Source organism: Siphateles boraxobius, unplaced genomic scaffold (assembly GCF_051911475.1).
Source record: "Siphateles boraxobius isolate OS27281-9 unplaced genomic scaffold, OSU_SipBor_1 18, whole genome shotgun sequence".
In the NCBI taxonomy this organism is placed as follows: domain Eukaryota; kingdom Metazoa; phylum Chordata; class Actinopteri; order Cypriniformes; family Leuciscidae; genus Siphateles; species Siphateles boraxobius.
In genome coordinates this window covers 9,991,610-10,008,341 of record NW_027508788.1, presented here as the reverse complement: position 1 = coordinate 10,008,341, position 16,732 = coordinate 9,991,610, and the positions used below count along the sequence as shown (strand labels likewise).

The 16,732-nt window shown below is 38.4% G+C and overlaps 1 protein-coding gene across 1 annotated transcript; it reads right to left on the bottom strand.

Moving 5' to 3' along the window:
* Window positions 1-1,437: 1,437 nt before the first annotated feature.
* pygma (phosphorylase, glycogen, muscle A) lies at window positions 1,438-15,835 on the bottom strand. Its single transcript, XM_077233405.1, has 20 exons — window positions 15,268-15,835; window positions 11,624-11,725; window positions 11,463-11,541; window positions 11,171-11,274; window positions 10,813-10,944; window positions 10,620-10,731; window positions 9,056-9,138; window positions 8,647-8,790; window positions 8,406-8,498; window positions 7,940-8,086; window positions 7,062-7,225; window positions 6,635-6,749; window positions 6,346-6,447; window positions 6,116-6,263; window positions 5,587-5,645; window positions 5,325-5,466; window positions 4,672-4,879; window positions 4,420-4,554; window positions 3,886-3,952; window positions 1,438-3,794 (listed from the first exon to the last, which is right to left on the bottom strand). The coding sequence occupies exons 1-20, from the start codon at window positions 15,508-15,510 to the stop codon at window positions 3,645-3,647; spliced, it is 2,529 nt and encodes an 842-aa protein (XP_077089520.1). The 5' UTR covers window positions 15,511-15,835; the 3' UTR covers window positions 1,438-3,644.
* Window positions 15,836-16,732: the final 897 nt, after the last annotated feature.

Here is a 16,732-nt window from a genome sequence, read left to right as displayed (position 1 = left end):
TACAAGTCAGCTGCCAATGAGTTTTACGGACGCATCCCTTGTGGTTGCATAGATTTAAAATGACCAGAATCCTGAATCATTAGTTTTTGCTGAATAAGGCTGACATAGATGTAAATTGAAGTTATTCACAGTTAATGTGATGAACTCCACCTGCATTAACTTGGGGGGAACTGACATCACACATTAATTCTAGCCACTGACATTTTTGCACAGAATGTTGTAAAGTGAAGCAACAGACGTCTGCGATAATACAGTGGCCCCCGTTCTGCAGTGTGAATGGAAAGTCAGGACCCGTTTATCTCCAAATCACTCCAGTGAAGAGCAACACAAGCTGCCAGAACAAATAACTCAGCGTAGACCTTCGCTAGAAACACACTGTGACAGATCAAGCCAGTTTCTTGCGTTCCCCTGCCAGTTTGTGAGTTAACTTCATGGTTGAAGCTGCAATGGGGGGATTTAGCATTCCTCACGCCATCATGGCGGTGTAACCAAGCTCTAGACTGTAACAGACAAGGCTGTTACGAAGTCTTTTATCTTTGTCCTTCTTCCTCACCGGTAGGGTTGCTATGGTGCCTAAATGTGCTCCTTAAGTAAGTGGAAATGTAGAGGAAGTTAGAAGAACAGCAGTAGAAAGCATGGCTTACCTGCATTTGTGCTATGTCCTGGTTGGGAAATGTTTTATTTTAAGCTCAACTTAAAAAGGACTCTTTATCGATGACTTTAACACTCCATGTTGCGAACTAAATATGGATTTATAGTCCAGAGGGATGTAAGCTTGTGACGTTTGGCTTATTTATGACTGTTCCTGATTTTGAAGAGTCTGATCCATGAGAACTGTTGTCGTTGGGAGTGAATTCATCGTAAATGGTTGGATTATTAAAGGGACCGCTTCAACTTTGGACATTCTTTGATTAATTATACCATCAGATAAGACTTACACACATCAATTTTCACTTTATTGAATTGTGCAACCAAACGACCAATTCCTGCAAAGCACTTATCCGTTACATTGTTTTGTTTAATGTAGTTGATTTTTTTTCTCTTGTATTCACTTTTTGGATGTTGACAATTATATTTGTTTGCATGGGAATATAAAAAAGAATATATTGTTTATTCAGTTGGTGAGATTCTTACCTTCTTGAACAGCTATTAGGCAAACTGAATCCCCCATTATTGCATTGTATTACTTTGTTTTGCATTAAAATACGAGACGGTACAAGACATTGCTGGTTACCCATTTCAGTACTGCGCGTCATAAAGATTTTTTACTGGCTGCGCATAACTGACCCCTGATTTCAAACATTGCTTGAATGCATGCAAGAATGTGTGAGAGACTGCTCACACGTGGGTAAATACTGAAGTGTCCAGCATGAATGTGTCAACGAGTGCGTGTTTACATAACACTTATTCTCATTCTTAGCAAACTGGTGAGATAAATAACAGAGCCAAGCAGTTTATTTGTAATTTATTACACAGTTTTGTTGTTCTTTAACAAAAATAATTGAAAAAGGGCCTTGTAATTGGGATAGATGGTTATGATTATTAAAAACAGCTGATGAGAGACTTTTAAGTGCATGATTTTTGTGACTTTTACACATTACACAGTCCAAAAAGTGTTAAAATTGCAAGCAGCAACCACAGATTCACACATACATATGAGCAATGCTTACTGCCTCACTTTAAAAGCAACCGTGACCCCCTACACCAGCCATTTTATACACATTACTGATAATCTTGTCATTTTAAGCATGCTCCAAATCCTTTAAGAACTAACAGCCAAATGCAACAGTGTTTGAGATTGGATTTAATTGGATTTTTTTTTTTCAAGTATGCAGTGTTTGAACAGTTTAGATGGGGGAAAAACATCTATTGAATTTCAAAACCCAAATATAACATCAAGAACCTTCTTGAAATTTTCCTCATCTCATTCTGAATATGCAATTCAGAGCATTTCCAAAAAGCATCTTAAGCTTATACAGTGTTGTGGGTAAAGCATTACAAGTAACGTGAGTTACATAATCAGATTACTTTTTTTCAAGTAATTAGTAAAGTAACGCATTACTTTTAAATTTACAACAAAATATCTTTACTTTGAGTTACTTTTTTAAAATAAGTAACACAAATTGCTTTGCTCTCCAATTTATTGACTCAGCTTTTCTGTCCCCATGTTGATAAAAATTGGGGGTAAGTGCAGAGGCGTTGTGTGCGCTGTGTAAACATTATGGTCATTGTAGTTCTAATGTAAGTGTGAGAAAGCATTTACTCAACTCACTTGCACAAAAACAGATTTAGTATACCTTGAAATGAATAAAAACTGTCAAATGCAAACTCAGAATATTATGCAAACCTGCAATAATTAATATGTTAAAGAATACAAATATACTTTATGCATTTAACTCCACTTATTAAGCAATGTCTTTGGGACTGAACTTTCATTTAAATAAAAATCACATTTGTGTTTCATTTTTTTGTTTTTATTGGCAAAGTAAGAGTGTTGAACTTTCTTCTCCTGCGTCCTATTCTTCTGCAATCTAGAATGAGGCACAGCAGCAAGATTTGTTTGAGCTGTGCCCTTTACTGTACAGAGGTGAATTTGCATTTACTTCATTTCACTTTTGGTGTGCAAGGGCCTTTACATTTGCCAACAAAATAATCTTTTTTGTTGTTATAAAAAAAGAAACCCAGCCCAGCCCAGATGAGAAAAAGGTACACAAAAGTAATGTTATGCATTACTTTCCAAAAAAGTAACTAACACAACTAGTTACTTTTAGGGAGTAACACAATACTGTAATGCATTACTTTTAAAAGTAACTTTCCCCAACACCGAGCCTATGTAGATCATAGACCCTGTTTACACCTGGTATTAAGTTAATTTTGGTCGATCAGATCACAATTGGACAACGCTAAATACAGGTGTAAAATGGGTCTAAAAAGTTTTGAGCTTTCCACTTTGGACTACTTCCAGAGGTAGTCGCATTCGACTGGATTGCTTATGTAGTGTTAACGCTAAGACCGCCAACTGATGGGAAGCGCGCTAGCCAGACAGGATTTCAACTTTGTTGGCTGAAGACCCAAGTTTAGTGTGAAGACGAAAAATGTACTAAAAAGTCAAAGCTGGAAATGCACGGTGTACTCTGTACTCCGAAAAGCTGCTGTACTCAGTGTATTTTCTGTCGTCTTCGGGCGTGTTCATAGCTAAATTTCACTAGTTTATTTTGTCCATTAGATTGAACAATCAGGACAGAAGTGCTCGAAAATGGGAAAAGAGTTGGGATTAAAACACCAGGTGTAAACAGGTACGTGTCTGCCTCGTCTACTTGTGATCTGATCAAACATCTTAGTACCAGGTGTAAACAGGGCCAAATAGACCATTTGTGCCAATAGTTTCTACGATCTACACTGCTTTTGGGAAATACAGCCCTGGTTTTTGCTGAATAATGCTGATATAGGCTGTTGAACATTGATTGAGTTTGTTGAAGTTATTGATTGTTTGTGAAGTGAATGAGGCAGAACATTTAAGATTGAAGATTGACAGATTGCGTTTGGGTTGCCATAGGAAGAAAGTGCATGATTCATGAAGAGGGAGCATCTAGCGTTGCTCGATCATACAGGTTGTTCTTGGTTCGAAATGGGCATGTGGAGGTTTAATTTGGGTCATCAGGAGCAGAAAGCTTCTCCAGAGTGGGCTCTACACCCCAGATCTCACGGGCATACTGGGAGATGGTGCGGTCGCTGGAGAACTTGCCTGAACCGGCGATGTTGAGGATGACTTTCTTGGTCCATTCCTTAGGTTTCTGTCAACAGGAGGATATTTATAAATTATCAAGGTTCATAATTTCTCAATTTGTTTGGCAATGTAACAACAAAAACAGTTTGCACACTTACCTTATACAAAGCACTGACTTTATCTTGGCATTTAATGTAGTCTTCATAGTCAGCAAACACCTTGAACCTGTGCGGCAAAAAACATGATTCATATACAAATGTAGTTAAAATATGTTCTAGAGTAGCATATTATTTATATTAAATGGTGTCTATTTCTTTTAAGACCCAGGTAGAAGATTTTTTTAATATCTTGATTTGAATTGACTTCAAATAAACTCTCTGTGAGATGAATAGCAAATGATGTGTAAGGTACAGTAGTTCCTTTAAGAGTTATAAGTTATAATTATCTCCCCATATATATTGTGTATAGTTGTTAAAATGAAGGAAAATACAAATCATTTGGAAAATGAAAGAGTTTTGTTTCCAGGATGGATGGCTGCACAATTTAATATTGACATTCACAGTAAAAATAATCCCTATCTTGGTCGTTGTATGTGTTTTCCTTGTACAACTGGGAAAAAATGGTGTCTATTACATGACTATCTGTGTTTGTGGTAATGTGTACGTGAATGTTTCTTGTTCCTATTTGTCTACCTATCATTGTGCATCAGCATGTTGACAATATCCTTGAAGAGGTCTGGCTGTTTTGGGCTGAAGAATCCCCCAGCGATCTGGTCTATGGCTTGCTTCAGCTCTGGAATACGATTGTAGAACTCGGATGCGTTGTATCTGCCAGATGGAAGGAGGTCATGTCACATGCATACACTGTGTGAGTGCTTATTATTATATCACCAAATTTTAACAATTTTTTTATTTAGTATTAAAATTAGTATTTTTTCCCCAAACCCTCTAGCATCCATGGCTTCGACATCCTCCACTCTCATGCCGAAAATGAAGATGTTGTCATCTCCTGCTTCCTCTGCCATCTCCACATTGGCTCCATCCATGGTGCCGATGGTCAGAGCTCCATTCAGCATGAACTTCATGTTGCCTGTTCCAGAAGCTTCTGTGCCGGCTGTGGAGATCTGCTCGGACAGGTCAGATGCTGGGATCACTGACAAAAACAAGGATATTCTTCATGAACACATGACTCACACTTTCAGGTGAATATAAGGCAGTATAAGTGGTGCGGGAATGAGTTTTAAAGTGAGGAACCGAAGATGGGCAGGAAGAGTTACAATGCTGCATGTTTTAACCAGCCTGTTATTTCCATTTTTTTATTAATTAATCACATTTAGTATTAATTTGAATATTGTGTCTGTAGTGAAACTCATATCCAATAATCAAAATTTAATTATATTCTTAAAATATCAAGGTATTATTAAAAATAAAATAAAATTACTTAAACATTTGAAATTTGTTATTTGTGAGGTTTTTGTGTGTGTTTTTTTTTTTTGCCATTGGAAAAATGCACATTTAATTTATATGATACCTCCATCTTTACACCTGCCGGCACCCCTGGATAATATCAAGACACTTCAAATGTTGTAATTTGTCACCTTTCTCAGCAAGGGTAACTCTGTAGTTCTCCAGGAAAATGACTTTGAGGCGGTCGCCCACCACCGGGTCATTGTTTACCACCTCACCAATAGCTGTGATGAGACGAATAATCATTTTAGCTGTGTGGTAGCCTGGAGCAGCCTGGGAAAGATTGAGCAGAACATTATAACACATACAACAATTCAGATATGACAAAACAATTAAATAAACATCTTCTTGCTAATCTGACTGCATTGGAGTCACTTGACATGGTAAGATTACCTTTCCTCCAATCATAATTGTTCTTGGGGTCCACTGCTTGTTAGGCTCTTTCCTGATACCTGCAAAATATAAATAACTCATATATTTTATATCTCATAAATGTTATATTTTATATCTCCTCAAAGAAAACACCCATGACTGATAGTGATAGTGGTAAAGGGACAAATATTTTTTCATTGATTAATTTTCTCTTACAAAAATGTCAAAAACTTCTTCTCAGAGAAGACAACCCTGACTAAAAGCAATAGTAAAAAGGGGGAAATGTTTAATTTATTTTAAAATATTTATAATATAAAATATAATTTTTATGTATGTTTATTTTCGCTTCCAAAAAATACACCTGACTGATAGTGATAATGAGAGGGGAACATGAAGGGATAGTTCTGCTTGGTTACAAACATTCTCCCAAATATCTTCCTTTGTGTTCAGCAGAACAAAGACATTAATACAGGTTTGGAACAACTTGAGGGGGAGTAAATGATGACAGGATGTTTTTTAGTTTTGGTGCTATCCATTTAAAGCCACTCACGGTTGTAGAAAGTGATAATGTGTAGACAGTTGAGCAGCTGCCTCTTATACTCATGGATTCTCTTCACCTGAAGGTCAAACATTGAGTTGGGGTTGATCTTTACTTTGTAGTGCTCTTCCAGGTGCACAGCGAACTTCAGCTTGTTCTCCTGGAAGAGGTGCGAACATCAAGAAAAAAATTCCAAAACCCACTGGGTAGTTGATATGGGCCACATTTTCATCATTTCTAACCTGTTTAACTTTGGCGATATCTCGAATGAAAGCCTCATCGTTGACAAAATTATGAAGCTTTTGCAGCTGATCCAGATCACGAATGAAGTCCTCTCCGATTCTCTAAAATTTGAGCAGGCCAAAGAAAGTCAGAGCAGGAACATAACTATCACAGCATGACATTATACATTATATAAATGTCTAATTATATATATACAATTTTATTATATAAACGTGCAGACACAGCTGCTGTCACAGTCGCAGTCAGTTATGTTAATAAACAACAAATCAAGTTATGAAGCTCACCAACCTCTGCAATGACCTCAGCAAGACCAGGGTTGCACATCACCAACCAACGGCGAGGGGTGATACCATTGGTTTTGTTCTGGAATTTGTTTGGATCCATCTCAAAGAAGTCTTTGAATCTATTTAGTAAAGGAATAGGGTCATTATTTACTCACCCTCATGTCATTAGAAACGTTGTTTAGTCCGTTAAGTGAACCATATAAACTGCTCAAAACAACAATTTGTTCACTGATTCAATTCGCAGCTCAGTTCACTGACTTACTGATCCAGTGACTTAAATTTCAGTCTATCGATGAACAGAAAGCTGTCATATGACTCATATAGTGTGAATTGTCATTTATACTATTTCTTTAATACCACAAGTTAGTTAAGACTGTATGTAAAGATCTGTGATTAAGATGGTTTGTCTGTATGTGTGTTTGAATACATACATGGTAGCTTTGAGGATGTCGGAGTGAATACGTGCCACACCGTTGACTGCATGAGAGCCAACGATGCACATGTGAGCCATGTTGACTCTCTTCTGTCCACCCTCCTCAATGAGAGACATGCGGCGCATGCGGTCCACATCACCGGGGTAAATGGAGGACACGCGCTATAACAACAAGCAGCCTGTTCTGTATACAACACGCTCACAAAACATGCTTTTTGATGTTATTGCATCTATCAGCAGGATAGAAATACTTTTATTAACCAAGGATGCATTAAATTGAACAGAAGTGACAGTAAAGACTTCTATCAAGTTACAAAATATTGTCAAAACCTTCTATTCATCAAATAATTGTGGAAAACTATTGCTGTCAAATCGATTAATCGTAATTAATCGCATCTAACATAAAAGTTTGTGTTTATATAATAAATGTGTGGGACATATGTATGTACAGTATATGTATATAAATACATGCAAACACGCATATATATACATACATTTATAATACATTGACACAAAAGTTAACATTAGATGCGATTAATCGTGATTAATGGATTTGACAGCACTAGTTTTTCATGAGCAGCAAATTAGCATATTAGAATGATTTCTGAAGGATCATGTGACACTGAAGACTGAAGTAATGATGCTGACAATTCAGCTTTGCCATCACAGGAATAAATTAAATTTTTTAAATATACTGAAATTGAAAATAATTATTTTAAATTGTAACAATATTTCACAGTAATAGTTTTAACTGTATTTTGGATCAAGTACAGATCAAAGCATTAAGAGATTTGCTTAAAATCTTACAGACCCAAAACTTTTGAACGGCCAAATCTTGTTAGTTTGTTATAGTTTTGTGTTGTGTTGAAGCTGGACCTCCATGTGGCGGCGGTTGATTTCGTAGATGATCTCGAGGTGCCGGGGCAGCAGGGACTGGAAGAGGTCAATAGGCCAGCGTTCCAGAGCCTCAGGCAGCACAGTGTGGTTGGTGTAGGCACAGGTCCTAACACAGATGTCCCATGCCTGCAGAGAGTTGGGAAATACAGGGAGTTTACACAGTTTGGCTTACAACACCCAGTAGAATTAATGTATATCAAGAGTAACTTGGGATTTTAAAACACTTTTAGTTAATGTTTACTATAAATAAGCAACAAAACAAATATCATTTTAAAAGTAATATAGTGAATGTAATGATGGTGTTGTTCACTGTTCAGTATCATTTTTTAGATCTGAACTCTGTCGCCCTCTAGAGTTATGAGTCTGTGGCCTTTTAGTGCTGTATGAAACTTGAAGGAATGATAAAAAAATAATAAAAACACACACACATTCACAAATCTCAAACCTTCTCCCAAGTTAGTTTTTCCTCATCAACCAGCACTCTCATCAGCTCAGGGATGGCTAAGGCAGGGTGAGTGTCGTTTAGCTGAATGGCCACCTGAGAGCAGTCAAACAAAAGAAGATCAAGAAAAGCAGAGCTGTGACACCCACACCCTTCACTGCTGAAAGCAACTTCAAGACACATATCTTTCAATGAGCCTTTAGAAGATCTTCATATATGAATAAGATAGGTGAACAGAGCTGACCTTGTCAGGTAGACTGCTGAAGTCCGTGCGCACAATATCCCTGGAGCCGAACTTGGAAGCCTTGAAGCGGCGGATGATGTCTTGGAGAGTCGCAGCCACTACAAAGTACTCCTGCTTCAATCTCAGCTCCTTACCCTCAAAAAACTACAAGAAGACAGGGACCGAAAGTTTCAGTTCAGGTGCTTAAATACTACTTGTGTCAAAACATTGGCTGTCCTTAACGGAATAGTTGACCCAGAGATTGAATGGTATTATGATGCTTTTGTGGCCCTTTTTAAAGTTCGAAAGCCTCGGTCTTCATACATTGTAAAAGCAAACAGCATCATCCTCAAAATTTAAATATTGACTGAATGTTAATTTTTGAGTGAACTTTTCCTTTAAATTAAGGACCTATTGTGTGTTTACTGACGTTGTCATTGGGGTAGAGCACACGAGAGATGTTCTCCGCCAGGTTCCTGTCCAGCACAGCCTGAATGTAGCCACCAACATTAACTGAGGATGGAAGGAGAACAAGTGAGACAGAGTCCAGATTGGATGGTTTAAGGCAGGGGTGTCCAATCCTGCTCCTGGAGGGCCACTGTCCTGCAGAGTTTAGCTCCAACTTGCCTCAACACACCTGTCTGGAGGTTTCTATTATGCCTAGTAAGAACTAGATTAGCTGGTTCAGGTGTGTCTAATTGGGATTGGAGATAAACTCTGCAGCACAGTGGCCCTGCAGGAGCAGGATTGGAAACCCATGTTTCAAGGCCCTAATATACTCACGGCGAAGTTCTTTTGTGTTCTTCGCTTATGGGTAAAAATAAGTTTGAAATACGTAAACAGAGGTATACTGTTAGCGAACATCCTGATGCCGCCCACGCTGCTGAAAACGGCATTTAGATGAATATGTAAATATGTGCTTCGCGCTTTACTACTCTAACATAACAAACACATCAAAAATAAAAAACTGCCGTTTTTTATATATATATAGAGCACCACATTTATTTATATAGCATTTTATACAATTGATTTCTTTAAATCAAAGATCTTTACAGTATTAAACGTGAAAAAAGTGCCAGTGTTGCTTTAAATTAGAATTACAACTTCAATTTCTACTATAAAGCAGTGTGTTCATGTTTTTCCTCCTGTTTGACCTTGACCACCTTAACAAAAGAAATGAAACAGATAGGATTTCCACATCAAAGATGGCAGAGCCTCAGAGCCACACTATTACGCCAAAGCTACTTAAAGGCAAGCCTGCAAGCCTGCAAGCCTACAAGCCTGTTAATGCAACGGTACACAGAAAAGGAGACATGGGGCCTTTTTTTTTAATGGATGTCAATGGATGAAAGGCTTCACTACACTAAATAAACGTCTTTTGTGGGAAAACGGTTTATCATTTAACGAATCTACGGCCCCTCGGCTAATATTCAACATATTTGCTCTTTAACAATTGTTTTGGACTTATTTTTTTCTAGAGTTTACACCAAAAAAAAAAAAATGCTGTTTTATAAGAGAAGTCACAAACAACTGCGTGACAGGATTCAGTTTACATTCATTTCTATGGTACCCACAAACAGTGACTGACTGTTGTGCAACTCTGAACGAAACTAAATTACGTCAAGGCTGTGATGTAATTGTTATTAAGGCACACGTGATCCAATTTAGCCGTAACGCTTTCTCCAATGGTAGAGCCACGTATCTCCCAATAATAAGACAATCTCTGCTATTACATCATCGCCACAAACCAGTGGTAGTTTTAAAGGTGTTTACCAACCAGAGAGAGCTTTTGTGGAAAGTTCAATTTGGCAAGCGGTTTCAAAATCCGAAAAACGAGCTCCAAACTAACTTAGTTTTGGCCTGATTTTGTTGGAAATGACATCACACCTGTTCGTTCTTCAATTTCGCTTGAAGTATATTGGGCCTTAGCATGCTGGTTAGTATGGTCTAGGCTGGTGTTTTCAGCATGTACGATAACTGTCACTGGCACTCACAGTCTTTCAGGTTGAAATCGCATGGGGCTTTAGCAGACCACAGCCTCATGGTGTTTACGATGTTGTTTCTGTATCCGGGTACAGGGGTGTCGTAGGGCAAAGCCAAGACAACCTGGGTAAACAATTTAAAGGGGTTTATAAATACAGTATTAACACACACAAACATACAGTTTTATGAATGGTGATGCTATACCTGAGTATCAACCCATTTCACTCCATCTGGGTGATGCTCTGTCCTACCATAAAAGTGCACAGGACGCGTATATTCTGGACGGGCTTTCTCCCATGGGTTACCGTAGCGGAGCCAGTCGTCTGCCTCTTCAACCTGTCGATCATTGATATTATACGAATTTCAAGATATGTGCAGAGTGAACATGTTTAATTATAAGTAATATCTATGCATGTTTACAAATGGAAAAAATGTGAATGTGAAAAGATGGTTGTTAGGCAGTTGTTTAGAAATAGCAAGCACCATTAATTCACTAGGGTTTGCTTATCTTTTCTTTTTGTTTTTCAAATCAAGTCAAACTATTAAAGATCATTTAAACTACCTGCCAGCCATTGCAGATTTTCTGATTGAAGATGCCAAATTCATAGCGAATTCCGTAACCGTAGGCAGCCAGGCCAAGAGAGGCCATAGAGTCCAGAAAGCAAGCTAAAGAGAGAGGGAGACCAAGAGCGACTTTTCAGAACAGATTTATCATGTTTGTGAAAGGTTCTGTAGCTTTGAAAGTTTAAAAATCAGGCTTTTCCACTATTCTCTGACTTTCTTGTGCAAAGTTTTAAAAATCCATATACTGCGAATGATGGTTCCTCTTTCAAACCTGTGGTCAGATTACTCACCAGCCAGACGACCAAGGCCTCCATTTCCCAGTCCAGCATCTTCCTCCATCTCCTGCAGCTCTTCCATGTCCAGACCCAGCTGTGGAACAAGGTCTGTAATCATTCATTGGTTTCAAAACAATAATCTAAAGCAGTACACTGGCTTTATTGTGTTGTCTTACCTGATACGTGGCTTCATCACAAGCGTTCTCCAGGGCCAGGTTCACCATAGTGTTCTGCAAGGTACGGCCCATGTAGAACTCCAGGGAAAGGTAATATACACGCTAACAGACACAAGAAGGATAAGACAGAGTTAGTCAGGAGTCATTCGTTGTTTGTGTTTTTTATTAGGCGTTCAAGCGTGTAGTGGTGAAACCCTATTGTAATTGTTTGAATTTCCAAGAATCAGCTAAAAGTGATCGGGCAGACCAAACCGCAAGTCATAGAGACTTTAAACTTTGAGAAATTTTAGTACTCGTCTACAACATCATCGAGGCTTGCCCCAATTGGCCTGATGGTGGTGCTACTACAGCGAGCAAAAGTATGTAATGGCTCATAACTCCTACACTGTTTGTTGCAGGCTCAAGTGTCTTATATCATTGGAATCCTTGGCTCAAGGCATATTTGAAAAACCTACCAAACCTACTAACAAGTCCTAGGTTTTTCGCCCGATCAGAATCACACCAGTGCAGAATGATTCTCTGGAGTCTGATTGTCAATAATTATTGGAAAAAAAAGGTCAAAATTTTAATTAATGTCAGTGACGGGATGCCAAAATGTTTGAAGTGGGCATGACCACTTTTACTAAAAAAGGGCTATCCCTCTTGAATGGAATGAGATAATTTTTCCAAACTTGGTACACCTATGTATTGGGCTGAGTCTGTTGTAGCATGAAAAAGGACGCAGTGACTGGCCACTTAGTGGCACTATAAAATAAAAAAAAACATGAAAACGGTTATATCTACGCCACAGTCAGTCCGATGGACTTGAAAACTGGTAAGTGGTGTCTTTGTCTAAGGTGCCACGGATTGTCTATGAGGACATTCACGCATCTCAAAAAACATGGATGTCATCAGCCAATGAAATTCGAGCAGCATACCAATACATTTATGATGAGAAATGCAACAATTTGTTATATTTTGCGTGGCACCTAACTTTTTCTGCAGCAGTTTATTGCAGTTTATTTAGTAATTTTTGCTCTAAGGTATCAGTACCTTCGTTTCCTAAGTTAATCAGCCATGGTTTCCAGGTACTCTTAAAAACTCTGACATGAACTTTGAGCAATGATTTTTTTAAGCATTTATTAATCTTTAATGTTAGAAAAAATATAAATGTTTATTTTTTCTTCATGTAGTACATTTAACTTATGCATAATTTTTTTTTATTTTAAAAATGTTGAAATTACATCGATAAATATTAATAGCCATATCACCCTGTAGCCCAAGACTGGTTGCCCACTGAAGCTAAGCAGGGCTGAGCCTGGTTACCTGGATGGGAGACTTCCTGAGAAAGCCAGGTTGCTGCTGGAAGGGGTGTTAGTGAGGCCAGCAGGGGGCGCTCACCCTGTGGTCTGTGTGGGTCCTAACGCCCCAGTATAGTGACGGAGACACTATTCTGTTAAAGAGCACCCTTGGCCACTGACCATCATGGCCTCCTAATCATCCCCATATACTGATTGGCTTCATCACTGTCTCCTCTCCACCAGTAAGCTGGTGTGTGGTGGGTGTTCTGGCGCAATATGGCTGCCATCGCATCATCCAGGAGGATGCTGATCATGCTGCACATTGGTGGTGGTTGAGGAGATTCCCCCTTACATGTAAAGCGCTTTGAGTACCCAGAAAAAGCATTATATAAATGTAACAAATTTTTATTATTATCAATAAATGATGTAGAAGTATTCTTCATTGTTAGTGAAAGTGACACGTGATGGCAACCCATACTTGGAATTTGACCTCTGCATTTAACCCATCCAAGTAAGTGCACACACATTAGGAGCAGAGTAGTGAGTAGTGAACACACACTGCAAACGTGGATACACACCCGGAGCAGCGGGCAGCCTTGAGTGGCGCCCGGGGAGCAATTGGGGGTTAGGTGCCTTGCTCAAGGAGGCCTCAGTCATATTCCTGCCGGTACTGGAATCGAACCAGCAGCTTTTCGGTCACCAGCCCAACTCTGTTACCATTAGGCCATGACTGCCCTGTACATGTTAGTTCATGTTAACACACTCAAGTTATTTAAAACTGTATTGTAGTGTTAATATTTATTTATATAAATATATATAAGGAACATGACATTGCTTACGTAATGGTTATGTACTTTTGATATATTGATTTGGGGTTACCAAGGTCTCTCCACGGACCATCCTCCGCCTGGGCACTATTTTTAGACTTTATTAAGGACTATTTTAATACTTTCTGGCAGAGGGATAATTTAACACATGGCAATCCGATACCATCCCTGTTGTAGCCTTTGACATTTTAGGCCTTCTTTTGGTGTTGGGTATGAAAAGCAAGAGAGAGAAAGAGACAGTGGGTGTGAGAGTGGGTGTGTGGCGGCACGATGGGCTGAAACAGACTAGTCAGAGATTGGGGAAGGTCAATGGTGTTATATAACAGTGGCATTTTGACTCCAGCAAAAATAACCAGCAGTGAGGTCAGCAGAAAAGGTTACAGAGTATGTAATATTATTCTGTAAAGCAGCTAATGAAGAAGTTCTGAGTGCAGACCAATGTGTTGTGCAAGTTTTTAATGATGTTAAAAACTATGAAACAGATGGCAATGTCCAGGTAAACCAAATAATTCTGCCCACACCCACTGTTTCTTAGCATCTAAAAGCTTAGAACTCATGAAACTGGTTTCTTAGACAAGGTTTCTCACATCACTTCCACAATCACATTTTCATGAGCCTCATTGGAGCTCTAATGTTTGAGTCAAGGTTTACTGCTAAAGTCCACCAACAGGAGCAGGAGCAGAATAGAACTTTCTAAAGAAGTCCAGGTCATTTGTATTTATGAAATTTCCTGTAAAAAGTTTGTATTGTCTTTATAACTCTGATTTATTATGAGGCTGAATTACACACCTCTTACATAGGTTTCCAGAGTGACCTTCCTTTTAGGGAGCGACTGTTGACCTTTATATCCTAGACACCAATTCCATCCAGGGATTTTGGGCTAAACTAGCGAGGGAAAGGTCAGGGATGCTGAGCTGTGGTTTCATCTCCAGTATTTCAACTCAGATTGTGATACCTTGAATACTGACACATTCTTGTTATACTTTTACTATTGCTTGGTCTTTTTAATATTTATAAAAGGTCCCTAGTAACCTTTCAATGAAATATAATATGCTGTAAATCAGATAAAATATTATATACATTTAGATGTTTAATATAAAACAAGATGCTTTATGCATGCACATGACAGGATGCATAAATCTGGAGATGCACTTTTTGTGCACAGGTCATGCTATTGATCAGCTAAAACACTCATTCATTTTCCCTAAGTTAAGGTCTGTATATGTTAATGTCAAAGTAATTTCAGAAATGACATTAGACCTAAAATGTGTTAAATTTGCACATTGTTTTGCACAAGTGAATCCTGATTATATTTAGTAGAGGCTGCTGCTGATCCTGAAGAGCTCTCACGAAGGGTCAGAAAAGGTCAACAATGCTGTGGTCAAGCAGGGCTAAGCCCATGCACATATGCCATGTTATTAGAGATGCATTGACGTTATGTAGTTATTAATTGCGTACAAGTCTTTGGCTTTGGTGCAGTAGTGTCATGCATGGTCTTGCTTTTGCTTTGGTACAATCTCGACATGCATGAACTTACTTTGGGGTCTTTCTCGTAATAACTCTGCTGTGTTCTGATCCATCTGCCTACCAAGTGGTCTCTGACAGTGTGCGCGAGCGCAAAGTAGTAATCCCGTTTGGTGGATACGTTCCTGTCCTTTACCAGCGTGAAATGCAAATGACGATTAAAGTTTTTCTTTAAGTCCGACACATTCTCCACACCGGCGAGCCCCTTCACAGAAATCTGCTTCTTCCTGTCGTGATCTGACAGTGGTTTGGACATGGTGACAGCAGTCTCGTCTTTGGATCAGGTAAGAGTGTAAAACACCAGACCGCACGCAACAACACCCATGCTTCGTTGACGGCTCTCCTTATTTAAAGTCTCCCTCATGAATATTAATAAGCGGGCGGGGTCGGCGCGTAGCCATCAGTCAATTACGTTTTCAATATAAGTTTACGCTTTTTGAACAAGAAGATACGCTGTTTTCTTTTTTACGCAGCTGTTAAATACTATGTACAGTAGAAGTGTAAATTAGCCTATTGATAAATACCCGTATTTTGAGCTGAACAGCAACTCGTACAATAGCTTGAGAGTGTGCAGAACTCTCAGGAGCCCAAGACATTAATAGCTGCAATGACCCAGCTCAAAGGCCATGATATTTGAACGGCATGCGGCTCACATAGTTCCACAACAGCTGAGCACCACCGCATCTGGATACAACACCACGCATGCATTCTTAATCTTAAACAACAAAATGAATAATTAAACAATCAGTTCCAATACATATCTTCCTAATTTACATATTTGCACTTAATATAATTTAAATGTACACTTGCATTTAAGATAAACATAAGGCAGTACAAGCAGTGGAAGTCACAATCCTACTCCAATTGTATTCCTAATTAAACCCCTAATTTCCCCTTATTCCATCAGGTTTAGGTTTTAACTTTGAAACATTGTTTTTTTTTAAGTTAACAAATGAGTCATTAAAGATAATGTTATTTTTTTGTTTGTTTTTCAATTTCAATAAAGCAGGTTTTTTTTTTTTAATTTTTGGTTGATACAAATTTCAGTAGAGTGATAAATTAAAGTATATGACAATATGTGGCCACTGAGGGGAGCCAACACAACTGTTAAAGTTCAAGTTGATCACACACTCAGAACTGGATTGTGGATGAGTGAAATAGTTTGTGTGCATGCTTTATTATCACAGTCCTGTTATGCTCAGACTTGCCATTTAAACAAACAAAGTCACAGTTATCCTTAATAATTCTCAAAAAGCTACTTGAGAAGCCTCCATTTATTTGATCAAAAATACAGAAAAAAACAGTAATATATGAAATACTATTACAATTTAAAATAATGTTTTTCTGTTTTAATATAGCCTACTTTAAAATATAATTTATTCCTATGATGCAAAGCTGAATTTTCAGCATCATTACTCCAGACTTCAGTGTCACATGATCCTTCAGAAATCATTCTACTTTGCTGATTTGATACTCAG

What these genes read in the sequence shown, in the direction of transcription:
- pygma (XM_077233405.1), bottom strand. Translation starts at nt 15,510, where the DNA reads ATGTCCAAACCACTGTCAGATCACGACAGGAAGAAGCAGATTTCTGTG. An exon ending in CGATTTCAACCTGAAAGACT is followed by an intron (nt 9,139 to 10,619) that starts GTGAGTGCCAGT and finishes TTCCATCCTCAG; the next exon opens with TTAATGTTGGTGGCTACATT. An exon ending in AGTTACCCTTGCTGAGAAAG is followed by an intron (nt 4,880 to 5,324) that starts GTGACAAATTAC and finishes TGTTTTTGTCAG; the next exon opens with TGATCCCAGCATCTGACCTG.